This window comes from Mustela lutreola, chromosome 5, assembly GCF_030435805.1.
Source record: "Mustela lutreola isolate mMusLut2 chromosome 5, mMusLut2.pri, whole genome shotgun sequence".
NCBI lineage: Eukaryota > Metazoa > Chordata > Mammalia > Carnivora > Mustelidae > Mustela > Mustela lutreola.
Window position 1 is genome coordinate 152,869,625 of NC_081294.1, and position 14,153 is coordinate 152,883,777.

Genomic DNA, 14,153 nt, shown 5'->3' on the forward strand with positions numbered 1-14,153 from the left:
CAATGGCAAAGCAATCTTGAAAAAGAAAAATGAAGCTGGAGGCATCACAACTCCAGATGCCAAGTTTTACAGTAGTAGTAATTAAAATAGTATTGGCACAAAAAATAGAAAGGAGATAAATGAAACAGAATTGAAAGCCCAGAAATACACCCACAGGTATATGGTCAATTAATATACAACAAAGGAAGCAAGACTATGCAAAGAGAAAAAGCAGGGTTTTTTTAATCTTTTTTTTTTTTTAAGATTTTATTTATTTATTTGACAGAGAGAAATCACAAGTAGATGGAGAGGCAGGCAGAGAGAGAGAGAGAGAGAGAGAGAGAGAGAAGCAGGCTCCCTGCTGAGCAGAGAGCCGGATGCGGGACTCGATCCCAGGACCCTGAGATCATGACCTGAGCCGAAGGCAGCGGCTTAACCCACTGAGCCACCCAGGCGCCCCTAATCTTTTTTTTTTTTAAAGATTTTATGTATTTACCTGACAAAGAGAAATCACAAGCAGATGGAGAGGCAGGCAGAGAGAGAGAGGGAAGCAGGCTCCCCACCGAGCAGAGAGCCCGATGCAAGACTCAATCCCAGGACCCTGAGATCATGACCTGAGCCGAAGGCAGCGGCTTAACCCACTGAGCCACCCAGGCGCCCCAAGAAAAAGCAGTTTTTTCAATAAATTGTATTAGGAAAACCAGACAGCTACAGGCAAAAGAATGAAACTGGACCACTTTATACAACATACACAAAAATAAACTAAAAATGGATTAGAAACCAAAATGTGATTTCTGAAACCATAAAACTCCTAAAAAATTATATGCAGTAAGCTCTTGGAGATCTCCCTTAGCAACATACTTGGAGAATATGTCTTTCCAGTCAGGGTAAAGAAAAGCAAAAGTAAACTATTGTCACTATAATGAAATAAAAAGCTTTCACACGGGGAAGGAAACTAGAAACAAAATATAATGCAACCCAGTAAATGGGAGAAGGTATTTGTAAATAAAATATCTGATAAGGGGTTAATATAGAAAATGTAAGAAGAACTTACTGAACTCAGCACCGAAAAAAAAAATCTGATTTAAAAATGGACAGGGGACCTGATTAGACATTACTCCTGTCCAAAAACAATAACAAACCCAAAAGCATACAAACTATCAATAGATATGAAAAGATGATGAACATCCCTAATCACTAAGGAAATGAAAATCAAAACCACAGTGAGATATTTCACACCAGTCCGAATGGAGAATATTAAAAAGATAAAAAATAACAACTAGTGAAGATGTGGAACAAAGGGAACTGAATTCATCCAGCCATTGTGGAAAGCTGTATGGAAATTCCTCAAAAGATTAAGAACAGAAACACGATATAATCTAGTAATTCCACCACTGTGCATTTACTGAAAGAAAACAAAAACACTAATTCAAAATGGCATCTACAACTCTTAAGTTTATTGCAGCATTATTTACAATAGTCAAGATATGGAAGCAACACATGTATTGATAGATGATACACAAGATGTGATATATATATATATATATATATATATATATATATATACACAATGTATTATTTCTCAGGCATAAAAAAAATGACAGCTTGCTTTTGCGACAACATGGGTGGTTTAGAGGAAATGAAATAAGTCAGAAAGAAAAAGACAAATACTGCATAAATTGACTTATATGTGACGCCTGAACAAGCAAACAACAACAAAACAGACTGTTAAATACAGAGAACAAACTGGTAGTTGAAACAGGGGAGGTGGGTGGGGGCAAAGGTGAAATAAATAAAGGAAATTAAGAGGTACAAACTTCCAGTTATAAAGAATATTCAGTCACAGAGAGAATAGTACAACACAGAGAATGTGGTCAACGATACTGGAACAATGTTGTATGGTGACGAACGGTTACTGCACATGATGTGTTGAGCTTTGAGTAATGTATAAAATGGTTTCGGCTTTTTGTTTCAAGTTTTTATTTAAATTCTACTCTGTTCACATATAGTATAATATTGGTTTCAGGAGTAGAATTTAGGGAACTAAGTGCATACTACATCAGTGTTCATCATAACAAGAGCCCTCTTTAATACCCAACACCCACTGAGCCCATCTCACAAACAACTCCCTTCCAACAATGCTCAGTTTCTTCTGTATCATTGAGTCATTTATGGTTCGCCTCCCTCTCTTTTTTTCTTTTTTCTCTTCCCCTGCTCCTCTGTTTTGTTTCTTAAATTCCACATCTAAGTGAAATCTTATGGTGTTTGACTTCCTCTGACTGATGTATTTCCCTTAGCATAATACACTCTATCTCTGTCCACATCATTGCAAATCAGGATGTTGTGCCCCTAACACTAATGGAATATTTAATGTTAATTTGCTTCAAAAAAAAGTGGTGTGAGGAGGGGAATAAACTCCATGTTGGAGAGGGATTCCTATAAACTCACCAGAGCTTACCAGGTTTTCATATTATAAATTGAAAGTATTATTGAGCTGTAGATCACATAGGCCTTATTTCTTGAATTACTTGTCACTAAAATAGATAGTTGCTTGAAAACTCATTAATAAAAATATTTTGCCAGGAATCAGGAGGAGCTTTGAGTGTGTTCATCTAGAACAATTACCAAATAGCAAATAAAGAGCCGAGGGTACAGGACACTGTTCATGCAATGCTGTCATTTTTGGAAAAAGCAGACTATAGATAGTACATATTTGCTCAACACACTCATAAGAATGACACGGTCTCCTCTGGTACAGAAATGTGACAAAGGGCCATTGTGTGGAGGGGGACACAGCATTGCATAAACCTTAGAACTCTTGAATTATAAACTGTCAAACTATATAGTGACCTTTTATTCAAAAACTAAATGAAAAAAGTAAAAGCTAAAGCCATAATATGGCTCCCCGGGACACAAGTTTACTGCTTATTCACTTTCCAACCCAACTGGTTATACTGCCTTTTTCTTCCTGCACTAATCACCCAGAGTAAGCAAAAACCCACCAGGTTTCAGAAGACTACTCTCACTTCAGACACCAGCTGAACGTGGCCAAATTCACTAGGTTATTAGGATCTCGAACCCACAGTCTACAAATCTGAGAGTTCTCATAAGCCTCTCAGGCTTGCTAATACATGGCAATGATTCATATGAGTCAGGAAAGTTTTACACATAGGAGTAGAGTTTTATCTAAAAGGAAATACACAGGGTGAGGTCTGGGAGCAAGTACTCAGCTTCCATGTCTCTCCGCATAGAATACGACACATCACCTTCCCAGAACATCAAAGCAAACATCAACCAAGAAGTCCACTGACCCTAGCAGAGTTTTGATTGGGATTTCAGTACATAGATATGATTGATCAAATCATGGGCTACTTGACTGAGTACTCCCTTCTCACCTCCCTTATCCCCAGAGGTTCAGCTGACCCAAACTCTCCACCCTCTATTCCCATGGTTAGTCTTCCTGGTGACCAGCCATTGACCTGAAGCTATCTAGGATCCTGCCTGGAATCACTTCATTAACATAACAAAGTCAGCTCCTGTCACCCAGGAAATTCCCAGGGTCTTTGAACCTCTGTGGCAGGAGCCAAGGACAAGGCTAGAGAGAATCTTTATTAGGCTTCACTCCACATACGGTGTGGGCTGTCCAAGGTTAACAGAGAAAGCACAAGGTTCATTTTCCCAGGATTCAGGCCTATATTCTCTGACTGTGGATTCAAATTCTACCTCGCCTGAAGCCCAGGCCCTGATTAGGGTGTCCTTTGGGGGTTACTGAGAGGCCTCCTGCCTGGGGTCCTATTCCCTCCTCTCACTCATGATGCCAAAAACATACAAAATCAATGGCCATGGTGCCTTTTACTATGCCTTTCCAGCAAAATGGCTGCGTTTCTCAGAAAAGGAGCCTGCAGCTCTTTGTTTCACTTTCTGTTCCTGCCAATATAGAGCCCTGCATCTGCTGGCTGCTTCTTTACTGTGGCCAGATTCCTGTGAGGGTGGAGCAGAAGCCAGAGATTACTTAAATCCTGCCTGCTTCTCAAACACAGTTTAGACATTTGGGGTGACCATCAGCTCTTTATCTCTGCGGTGATCATACCAGCACACAGGACCTGTTCCAGTGCAAGGCTAGTCTGAGCAGAGCAGTGTTCCCGCTGTGGGCTGCAAGGAGCTCTTCAGCCAGTCCCAGAATTTCCTGAGCTGCCAGGGGATACAATTCAGAGCTCAACTCTGACACCAGGAGTCTCTTTTCCTCCAGGAGCTAGTAAGCAAGACATCACTGTGGATTGAGTACAGATCTAAAAACAGAATTACAGATTTGTATATCTAAGGCTGGGAGAGACTAGATGCTTATTTTGGGTGATGTGGACTTGATAGCCTGAGGGGCAGATTTCTAAGGATGACTGTGATCCAGTTGGAGAATTTAACTATTTGGGACATTTTCAGAGGGCAGTTGGAGAACAAACTTTATTCCTGTGAACACAGAAGGATTATGTGATTGTCAGGGATGTCAGTGGATTAGGGCTTTCCCCAAGAACTTCTGTATCAGACAACCCACATCTCATGCCTAAATACCTTTCACTGCAAAGACAATGCATATTATCTGTTTTTTAAAAAATTCAACTGAAAATTTTAAAGAGCTGGTTGGTTTTTATTAAATGACTCCTGAGTTCTGCAGCATCTTATCTAGCGAAGAGTAAGAGCTCCACTGAGCTGTAGGAATGGACATGTTTTTAGAGGAAGAGAGAAAGAAATCATCAGTAAAGAATACACTGTTTCCATCAAAATCATTCTGCCAAAGGGAAGGGAAAGGGTCTATCAGCTAATTTCTTCATGCTGATCAGGCAATTCCAATGGTGACTGGCTCCAGGATACATTCATGGAGGATTAAACTGTAGTTAGGTTCCATAGTAGGTCTTGGTTTGAGGAGTCAAAGCCTTAACTTAAGAGGCCTGCTATGGCCCTGTGACCCTGTGGCCCTGTGTCACAGTTCCCCCCTCTTGATCAACTCTCAGCTGAACTTGGAGATGTGATCAAAGTGTGAGCAACTGGGGCCACCTCCAGCTACTGTTCAGTGCTTCTCGCAGCTTTTGTTGATCCCTTGCGTGATAGTCATATGTCATCATGTTTTTGCTTACCCTCTATGATGCTCACAGGTGATGATTTCAGGTTCACAATTTTTGGATCATCCATGCTCTTCATTCCTTCTCTGATGTTCCAGCCTCAGGGAGATTATTTGCTTAGTGGTTAGTTCCCTGAATATGCACTGAAAATGTGGAGAGAAGACAATGTACCTGTCAGATTATTGTGGGTTTTCTAGGCGGCATAAGGTTCCTAATTATAGGATAAATGTTAGAGTTCAGTTTGAAGCCATGGTATCCAAGACTAAGGAATCAAAATTAAATATGTCAAAGAAAGACCCTGCTGAAGGAGTTATCTCTTTTAAGACAAGTGGCTTACTGAGTGATCGTATGTCCAAAGGCAATCCCTTAGGGCAGGCAAACCCAGTAGTTTGGACAGGTTTATAATTTTTAAGTTTGACACTTCCGTTAGATCTCTGAAACTTGCATCATGATTGTGAGTGATAGGACCAGTGACGATTCCAAGAAGTTTGCAAGGTTTTGTTAAGGCTAATATCATTTATCCAAGGAAGCAGCTGATTGATCACCAGAGATTGTGGAAGCTATATTGCAAGTAGCAAACACATTTTCTAATAGTTGCTTTGCCACCATGAGGGCATCAGCCTTGCAGCAGAGAAAATCTTCAACCTATTACAAACATATACATACAATAACAGGAACATATTGATAACCCATACTAGGTAGCAACTGAATAAAATCCATCTGCAGCTGTTCAAAGTCCAGAGGGAATACGTGTGAGAACTCTGGAGGCACAAATAATTTTTCCAGGATAATGGACCTGAGAAGTCCCACATGGCTGGTAGACTATTTCCACCATTTTATACGAGTGTCCTCACTAATAGCTAATCATAGCTTGAGTCATCTTAAATGCACCATAATGGATGAAGGAATGAAAACAAAACAAAATGAAAAAAAGGGCAGGGTGTTTTACCAGTAATCCAGGAAGTATTAAGCAGACAGATTTCTTGGGTTTCTCAAAGCCCTGACGGTTCAACTTATGGCCATGGTTTATCCTTTTGTCTGACTCAGAAGCAGAGGGTTGCCTTTATACCCTGACATCAGCATAGCAGAAACTTCACAATGAGGCGACATTTTTGCAGAGGCAGAATGGATGCTACCCACATGTGCCACATTCTTTATAGATTCTTTGGCCGGCTGCCTTTGTGAGAGACAGCTGGGGCATTTTCCTGGCACTCTGGTTCAAGTCCTTTTAGAGTGAGCCTGTTTAACGACAGCAATTTCAGAAGGTAAGACAGTCATTACAAGTGATAAAATTATACTAGGACAGAGCATATTTCCAGGAATTTCACGTCATTTCTATAATACTTACATACCTATACAACTACAATGTAAAATATAGGCTCTTTGATGCTAGAAAGATCCCTTAAATGATAAAGAAGCTTTCAGAAGCTATGCCCAAAAGTGTATCACATGTTAAAAGCCACAGAACTTTGTCTTTTTAACAGATAGGAAATCAAATTCTAATTTTGCATCAGCTAACTTTTGTACTAGAATGGATTGATTCCAATGTTAGTCCTGACAGTGCACAAAATCTCATTATAGAGTATCATTTTTAAATCTTTCTACAACTTTTTTTGCCTTAAAAAAAAAAAGAAGAAAGAAAGAAAGCGCATCTCCAGCCCTCATACCCTTTATTTATTTTATTTTATTTTTTTACCAAAAGCACATGTCCTACTTCTGTTTCATTCAGAGATGCTTCCTTTTTTATTTTTGTATCTTAGCAACTCACATTAATTAGAGTTCTTCACCGTTAGAAACTTCAATTTCTAGGAAATAAAGGGTAAGCCCTGATTAACTGTATGTTACTTCAGAATTCATTAGATTGCAAACTTATAAATGCATTTAATAATTTCTAGGAGCATATGCTCTTTTGTAGTACAATCTTTCAAATAATCATGACCAAAACATTTACCAATAGACCTATATTTATCTTTAGTTTCCATGTAAAGAAAACAAAAACAAAATTAAAGAAACCAGTATGTAGTAATTAATGTTTCATGTTTTATCTTACTTGGAAATGATCTAGGTATTCAATGATCTTAAGTTACATCATTACTTTGAACAAAACTTTGAGATATTAGGTTATCAAAAAGATTTTGAAAACTACTTTAAAGTTTACCTACAACTTTTAAAAATTTTACTTAAACATTTACTCACTATACTTGTTCTTAATAATTACCCTTAGATTACCACTAAAATGAGTAATCAGACATCATGAAAAATTAGTCAGTTATTCTCCCAAGGTATTTTTATTTATTTTATTTTAATTTTTTACTATGTTATGTTAGTCACAATACAGTGTTTTTATTTTTATTATTTTTAAACTTTTTAATTTTAATTCCAGTATAGTCAACAGATACTGTTATATTAGTTAGAAGCATACAATATAGTGATACAACAGTTCTATACAGTGCTCAGTACTCTTCATGATAAATGTACTCTCAAACCCCATCATCTGTTTCACCCATCCCCTACTACCATCCTCTGGTAACAATCAGTTTGTTCTCTTTAGTGGAGAGTCTGTCTTTGACTTTGTGTCTTCCTCTTCTTTTTTTCCCCCCCATTGCTCATTTGTTCTCTTTCTGGAATTCCACAAATGAGTTAAATCCTATTGTATTTGTCTTTCTCTGACTGGCACAAGTGGCTTACTGTTATACACTGTAATCCCTTTCATGTCTTTGCAGAAGGCGAGCTTTCATTCTTTTTAATGGCTGTGTAATATTCCATTGAGTATACATACTACATCTTCTTTGTCTATCGATACACACTTGGGCAGCTTCTCTAATTTGGCTTTTGGAAGTAATGCTGCAATAGACATAGAGATAATGCATCCCTTGCACTGGTGTTTTTGTGTTTGTTGGGTAAATACCTAGCACGATTACTGGACTCTATGGTAGTTCTATTTTTGAGTTATTGAGGAACTTCAAAGCTATTTTCCACACTGACTGTACTAGTGTACTTTCCTACCAACAGTGCAAGAGGATTCATTTTCCTCCATATCCTCGCTAACACTTTTGTTCCTTGTGTTTTTAATGTTAGCCTTTCACAGGCATGAGGTGATGTTTTACTGTGGTTTTGATCTGCATTTCCCTCAGGATAAGTGTTGCTGAGCATCTTTTTTGTGTCTGTCGGCCATCTGGATATCTGCTCTGGAGAAATTGCTATTTAGGTCTTCTGCCCATTTTAGTAATTGGATTTTTTTATGATTTTTTGCTTACATTAGTTCCTTATATATTTTTGATACTAACTCATCATAGCCTATGTCATTTACAAATATCTGTTCCCATTCAATAGGTTGTCTTTTAGTTGTGCTTAGAATTTACTTCACCGTGCACAAGCTTTTTATTTTGATGTGGTCCTCATCATTTATTTCTGCTTTAGTTTCCCTCTCCTCAGAAGACCTACCTATAAACTGTTACAGTGGCTTCTGTCTGAGAAAACACTGCATGTTCACTCTTCTGTGGTTTCAGGTCTCACTTTACATCTTTAATCCATTTTGAGTTTGTGTTTGTAGGTAAGATAAGGCAGGAGTTCAGATTCATTCTTTGGCATGTAGCTAGTTGTCCAGATTTCCCAATACCATCTGTCTGTTGCCCATTGTATATTATTTCCTGTGTTGTCAAAGATTTATTGCATAAGTAATTGGGGGATTAATCCTGGGTGTCTTACTCTGTTCCATTGGGCTCTGTGTCTATTTTTAGGCCAGTACCATACTATGTTGATTGCTGTGGGGTTGTAATATAACCTGAAGTCTGGAGTTGTGATCCCTCCAGTTTTGTGTTACTTCTCAAGGTGGTTTGGCTTTGTGGGGTCTTTTGTGGTTCTTTACCAATTTTAGGAGTATTCATCCCATCTCTGTGAAAAATGTTCTTGGTATATTTGTAGACCTTACATGGAATCTGTAGTCGTTGTGGGTTGTAGAGACATTTTAACATCTGTTCTTCCAACGCATGAACATGAAAAGTCTTTCCATTTCTTTGTGTTGTTTTGATTTTCCTTCCTCTGTACTTTACAGTCCTAATAATGACCATTGTACTGCCTCTGAGTGCTGACAACAGATTGTTAGGAAGCTAGCCTTAAATGGAGGTTAACACACATTTCTGTCTACCTATATCCAATAGCAAATAGGGGGCAACTGATACATGTTTGTCTGGCCTTATTTTATGGCTCCCAACCTGAAGGGTACCAAGGCAAGTTATTTGGGACACAAAACAGGCTTGTAGACCTTTATGGCTTCCATAAAGGCTTCCATATGACTTCCAGTACCATAGTTCTTTTTTTTTGTTGTTGCTTTTTAAGTTTTGGCTTAAATTCAGGATAATTAACATAAAGTATAATATCAGTTTCAGTGATTCCACACGTACTTGCAACATCTGGTGCTCATCACAATACATGCCCTCTTTATATCTATCACATACCTCACCCAACCCCTAACTCTGGTAACCATCACTTTCTTCTCTATAGTTAAGAATCTCTTTCTTGGTTTCTTGGTTCACCTCCCTTTCTTGCCCACTATGATCACTTTTTTTCTTAAATTCCACATATGAGTAAAATAATGTGATTTTTTTTCCATTACTGAATTTTTTACTTAGTAAAATACACTCTACTTCTGTACATGGCATTGCAAAAGGCAAGATTTCAATATTTCTTATGGCTGAATAATATTGCGTAGTGTATGTGTATGCAGTATATATGTGTACCCATCTTCTTTATCCATTCATCAGTTATTGTACATTTGAGCTCTTTCTGTAATTTGGCTATTGTAGATAAGACTGCTATAATCTTCATGGTGTATATAACCTTTCAATCAGCAATTTTGTAATATTTAGTGAATACCTGCTAGTACAAGTACTGGGTCATAGGGCAGCCCTATTTTTAACTTTCTGAGGAAACTCCACACTGTTTCCCAGAGTGGCTTCCCCAGTTGGCACTCCCACCAACATGGTAAGAGTCAGAACCATCATTCTTAGGTGTAAAATAAACAGTATGCCCACATAGAGCACTTACCTCTTTGGATTTTTAAGTATCCCATTTATGTTTCACTTGGTTATTTATTCACTAGTTTATCTATTGTTTATCTTTAAGCTAAGCCTTTATCTCGTGGACTATTAAGAGAAACCAAAGTACTTAGGTAGTGGAACTATGGACACAGCAGTAACCAAAGAACTAGGGGCCAGGGCAAGGATTGAACCAGCACACATTCAAGAATAGGGAGAATAGGGACCACTGCCTGATTACACACACACACACACACACACACACACACACACACACACAGAACTGTAGCTGCCACCAACAGTTGCCAACTTGAAATCTGAGTTCACAGCCAGGAGCTAGGTTTAGAAGTTACTCTGGACTGTTCCGTAGAGCACCTCCTACACATCACCACCAATGTCTGTCATGAGCTAAACCAGCAGGTTCCATTAATAAAGCCTGCAGACAAGAAACAGGGAACAGCCTAAGCCAGCAAAAAGCAATAAATACAGACTATGGACTGGAACTGGGGAAGGGATTCCAAAGTGGACTTCTGGACTCAACCATGGGCTAAGGCCTTGTGCTCTGTCACTGCCGGCTGTGTCTGTGACAGAGTGATTCATTAACCCTGGACTGGCAATTCAATGAGAATCTCTCAGGCAAAACAGAGCAGAGCTCAAAACAAGATGGCCTTTCAATGGCCCATGGAAATGCTGAGAGAAACATGAAATCAAAAGGATTTGTGGGAAACCACACCTGTTTTTTTGTTGTCCCCAGATACTGTCAGAAGTTTGCTTTGGATCTAGACCCTGCCAATAAGTCTGGTAAATAAATTCAACCAAGTAAATTCTAAAGACCTAATTGACTTTCTTAAATAATTTTTGATTTGGGTAGTGTCCCATCTTGGGAATAGAAAGGAGCTCCAGTGAGCTGTAGAAGTAGAAAGTTTTTTAAGTGAAGAGAGAAAGCAGAAAAACAATGATTGGCAAAGGATCCATTGTTGTAGGCAAGGTTGTCCTCCTAAGGGGAGAGAATAGGATACATCAGTATAATTTTTAGTGCCCCTTTCACCCATAATGAGCTAAATATCCATGCTTTACTCTTCTAAGGAGAATGTTCACATACCCCATTCGTATGTGTGAGACTCCAAACAATGTACACTTGGTCTGAAAAACTTCTTCTCCAATTTGGCTTCACCATCCTCTCTTCTGGGCTGCAGTTCTGGCTGCCAGGAAGCCCTTGGAAGATGTGTCTGATAACTCACTTTTGGACAAAGACACCTCTCCAACCTGTATCCTGCCCAGACATCAGTGGTGACTTGAAGTGACTTGCTTCCTAGTCTAAAAACTCCGTTCTCTCTTGGAACACTGAAAAAATAAAGTTTTTAAAAAATTTAAGAATTTAAAATAAATTAATACTCTATTCTCAATCGCTATAGGGAACAGTATACAAATCCTTCACATTACTTTTAGTGCTGGGTATATGATTTTTTTCTGGTCCCGCCTCCAGTGATCAGATAGGTCCAAGATTCCAGAACAAGCTAAGTTTCATTGACCTCAGAGAAGGTGACAGAGGGAGCTCCTTATCATGGCTGCCTTACATTCCAATCAATTTCAGTCTTTGTTAACATCATTTGTTACATCAGTGACACGTTATACAGCTCTTTATTCAGGCCACTTTCTATATTTATCCAGTCCACTAGGTGAATTATCTCCCTGACTTCTGTTCTGTCCCCTTTAATACACAGCAGGAAGCAAGGGATGGGTGGGATCTAGGGACAGTTGGGATGGTCCATAACAAGTCCCACGTGGAGAGTCCAGAATGACTTTTTAGAACATTAGAATCCACACCACCTGCTGTTTCTGCTCCAGAAAAAATAGAGAGTCCTTTCCACACCTAGTTCCATGAGCCAACATACTTTCTAGATAAAAAGAAACCACATTTGCAACCATTAAAAGTTTCTATCTCCTAAGGAAGATATACAGTATCTTTTCTGAGAAAGAAAGGAGCCACTCATCCTTATTTAACTGCCCATATGAGAACCAAAGTCTATGACATGAGGTGGGAGGTGATCAGAAGTGGACTTTCTGGAGGGACTCACACCACAGGTGAGAAGGGGTATGAGAGTAAGAGCTGGTGCTGTCTTCTTAGACTTGTCACATGAAGAAATACTAAATTCATAACATTACATTACAGACAAGTGAAGCAAGATAAATAAAGGATAATGTAGGCAAGAAAGTTTGGATAGAAAAATTAGTCAGCAAGACTGAACAATACCTTAAGGAAAAAGAGCTTTCCAAGATAAGGGAAGAGCCTGAGCAAGGGTAAACTTTACATCTAGGTCAGAAGTCCACACAATGCCTAGACAGAAGAAGAAGGGCTTCTGGATACAATGTTGTGTCCAGAACTGATGTTATACCTGTCCCTAAGAGCATAACCCAAGCCATCCCTTGCTGCACTAACTCTTTTTCCCTTCCCTCTTGTCTCCTCCCCATAGTGCCTTCTACTGCTCCAGCCATGAGTCAGTCCTCCTCTTCCTCTTCCACACCCTCTCCTGCAGAGGGTGGTGATTTGGTCTCCAGCCTTGACAAGCTTTTTAAGGACTTCAAACTGGAAAGTAAAATGGTCTCTCAGGAAGCCATCACATTGATTCAGTCAGACCTGGAGAAGGGGGACCTTCAGAGAGCAGTTTCTGCAATTAGTGATGCACTGAGAGACATTGACAATGCCCCTCTGAACATTGCTGTGATTGGGGAGTCTGGGGCAGGGACGTCCAGCTTCATCAGTGCCCTGCTGGGAGTTGGGCAAGATGATGAAAACGCTGCCCACACTGGGTCATTGGAGATAAACTTGGAGAGAACCAAATACGAATACAAAAAATTTCCCAATGTGATGTTATGGGACCTGCCTAGCCTGGGAACCACTCAACTTCCACTACATGAGTATCTGCAGAAAATGAAATTTGGGGAATATGATTTCTTTATTGTCATCTCTGCTACATGCTTCAAAGAGAATGATTTGCATCTGACTATGGCAATTAGGAAAATGAAGAAGCATTTCTATTTTGTCCGAACTAAAGTGGACATTGATTTAAAGAATCTAAGAAAGTTGAAACCCAGCACATTCAATAAGGATGAAGTCCTGCAAAGGATCCGCAATTACTATGTGACTCAGTTGGAGAAAGCCAATATGGGTGACACTAACATCTTCCTAGTCTTCAGCCTTGAATTGTCTGACTTTGATTTCCAATGCCTAAAGACCACGCTTCTGAGGGAGCTCCCAATCCACAAGAACCAAAAGCACCACATCTTCATGCAATACCTGTCAACTGTTGCTGAGGTTGCCATTGATGAGAGGAGGGATTCCCTGAGAAAGAAGGTCTGGTTGGAGGCCCTGAAGGCTGGAACTTCGGCCTCCAGCCTTTTCATGGGTTCATTCAGTGATAATGATATGGAGAAACTGGAGGAGAGTTTATCCTTCTACAGGTCTCATTTTAGTCTGGATGATGCATCCCTGGAAACCACAGCCAAGGACTTTAACGTGTCTGTACAGAAACTCAAGGCAAACCTCATATCTCCCCATTTGCTATCAGTTGAGAAGGATGATGAGTCATTAGACGAAAAACTGTTGAGATATGTGGAAAAATTCTGCCCTGTTAGTGCCTCTCCTTTTTACATTGAGATGATTTTCTGTTTACAAAATTATTTCCTTGAGTGTGTGGCAATGGATGCTAAAGTTCTTCTTAGAGAAGACAATTTTAAGGATGTTGTGGGCTCTGGACCAAATTCCCTACTTCAGCATGTCAGGAATGATAATGGGAAAAGTGAGACACCCAGCTCCTGATTCTTCTCAGTGTTGTCATGGTGCCTGGTGCCTGGAACGTTGACTTCGGGCTCCCTTGATGCAGTTCTGTCCCACTGCCCTCAAGGTGTATCATGGACATTTCCATAATACACTCTTGAACAAACTACCCCCTTAGGGACTATTATTTGATAATAAGAGCAATCAGCTCTAAAGAATCCTTCCTTCAGAAGATCTTAGTCCTTG

General features: G+C 39.4%; 1 protein-coding gene across 1 annotated transcript; it reads left to right on the forward strand.

Annotated features, from left to right (window-relative positions):
- Positions 1–12,623: 12,623 nt before the first annotated feature.
- Positions 12,624–13,949, forward strand: LOC131831204 (interferon-gamma-inducible GTPase 10-like). The gene has a single exon (XM_059173377.1). The coding sequence runs from the start codon at positions 12,624–12,626 to the stop codon at positions 13,947–13,949; it is 1,326 nt and encodes a 441-aa protein (XP_059029360.1).
- The last annotated feature ends 204 nt before the right edge of the window (positions 13,950–14,153 follow it).

What these genes read in the sequence shown, in the direction of transcription:
- LOC131831204 (XM_059173377.1), top strand. Translation starts at nt 12,624, where the DNA reads ATGAGTCAGTCCTCCTCTTCCTCTTCCACACCCTCTCCTGCAGAGGGT.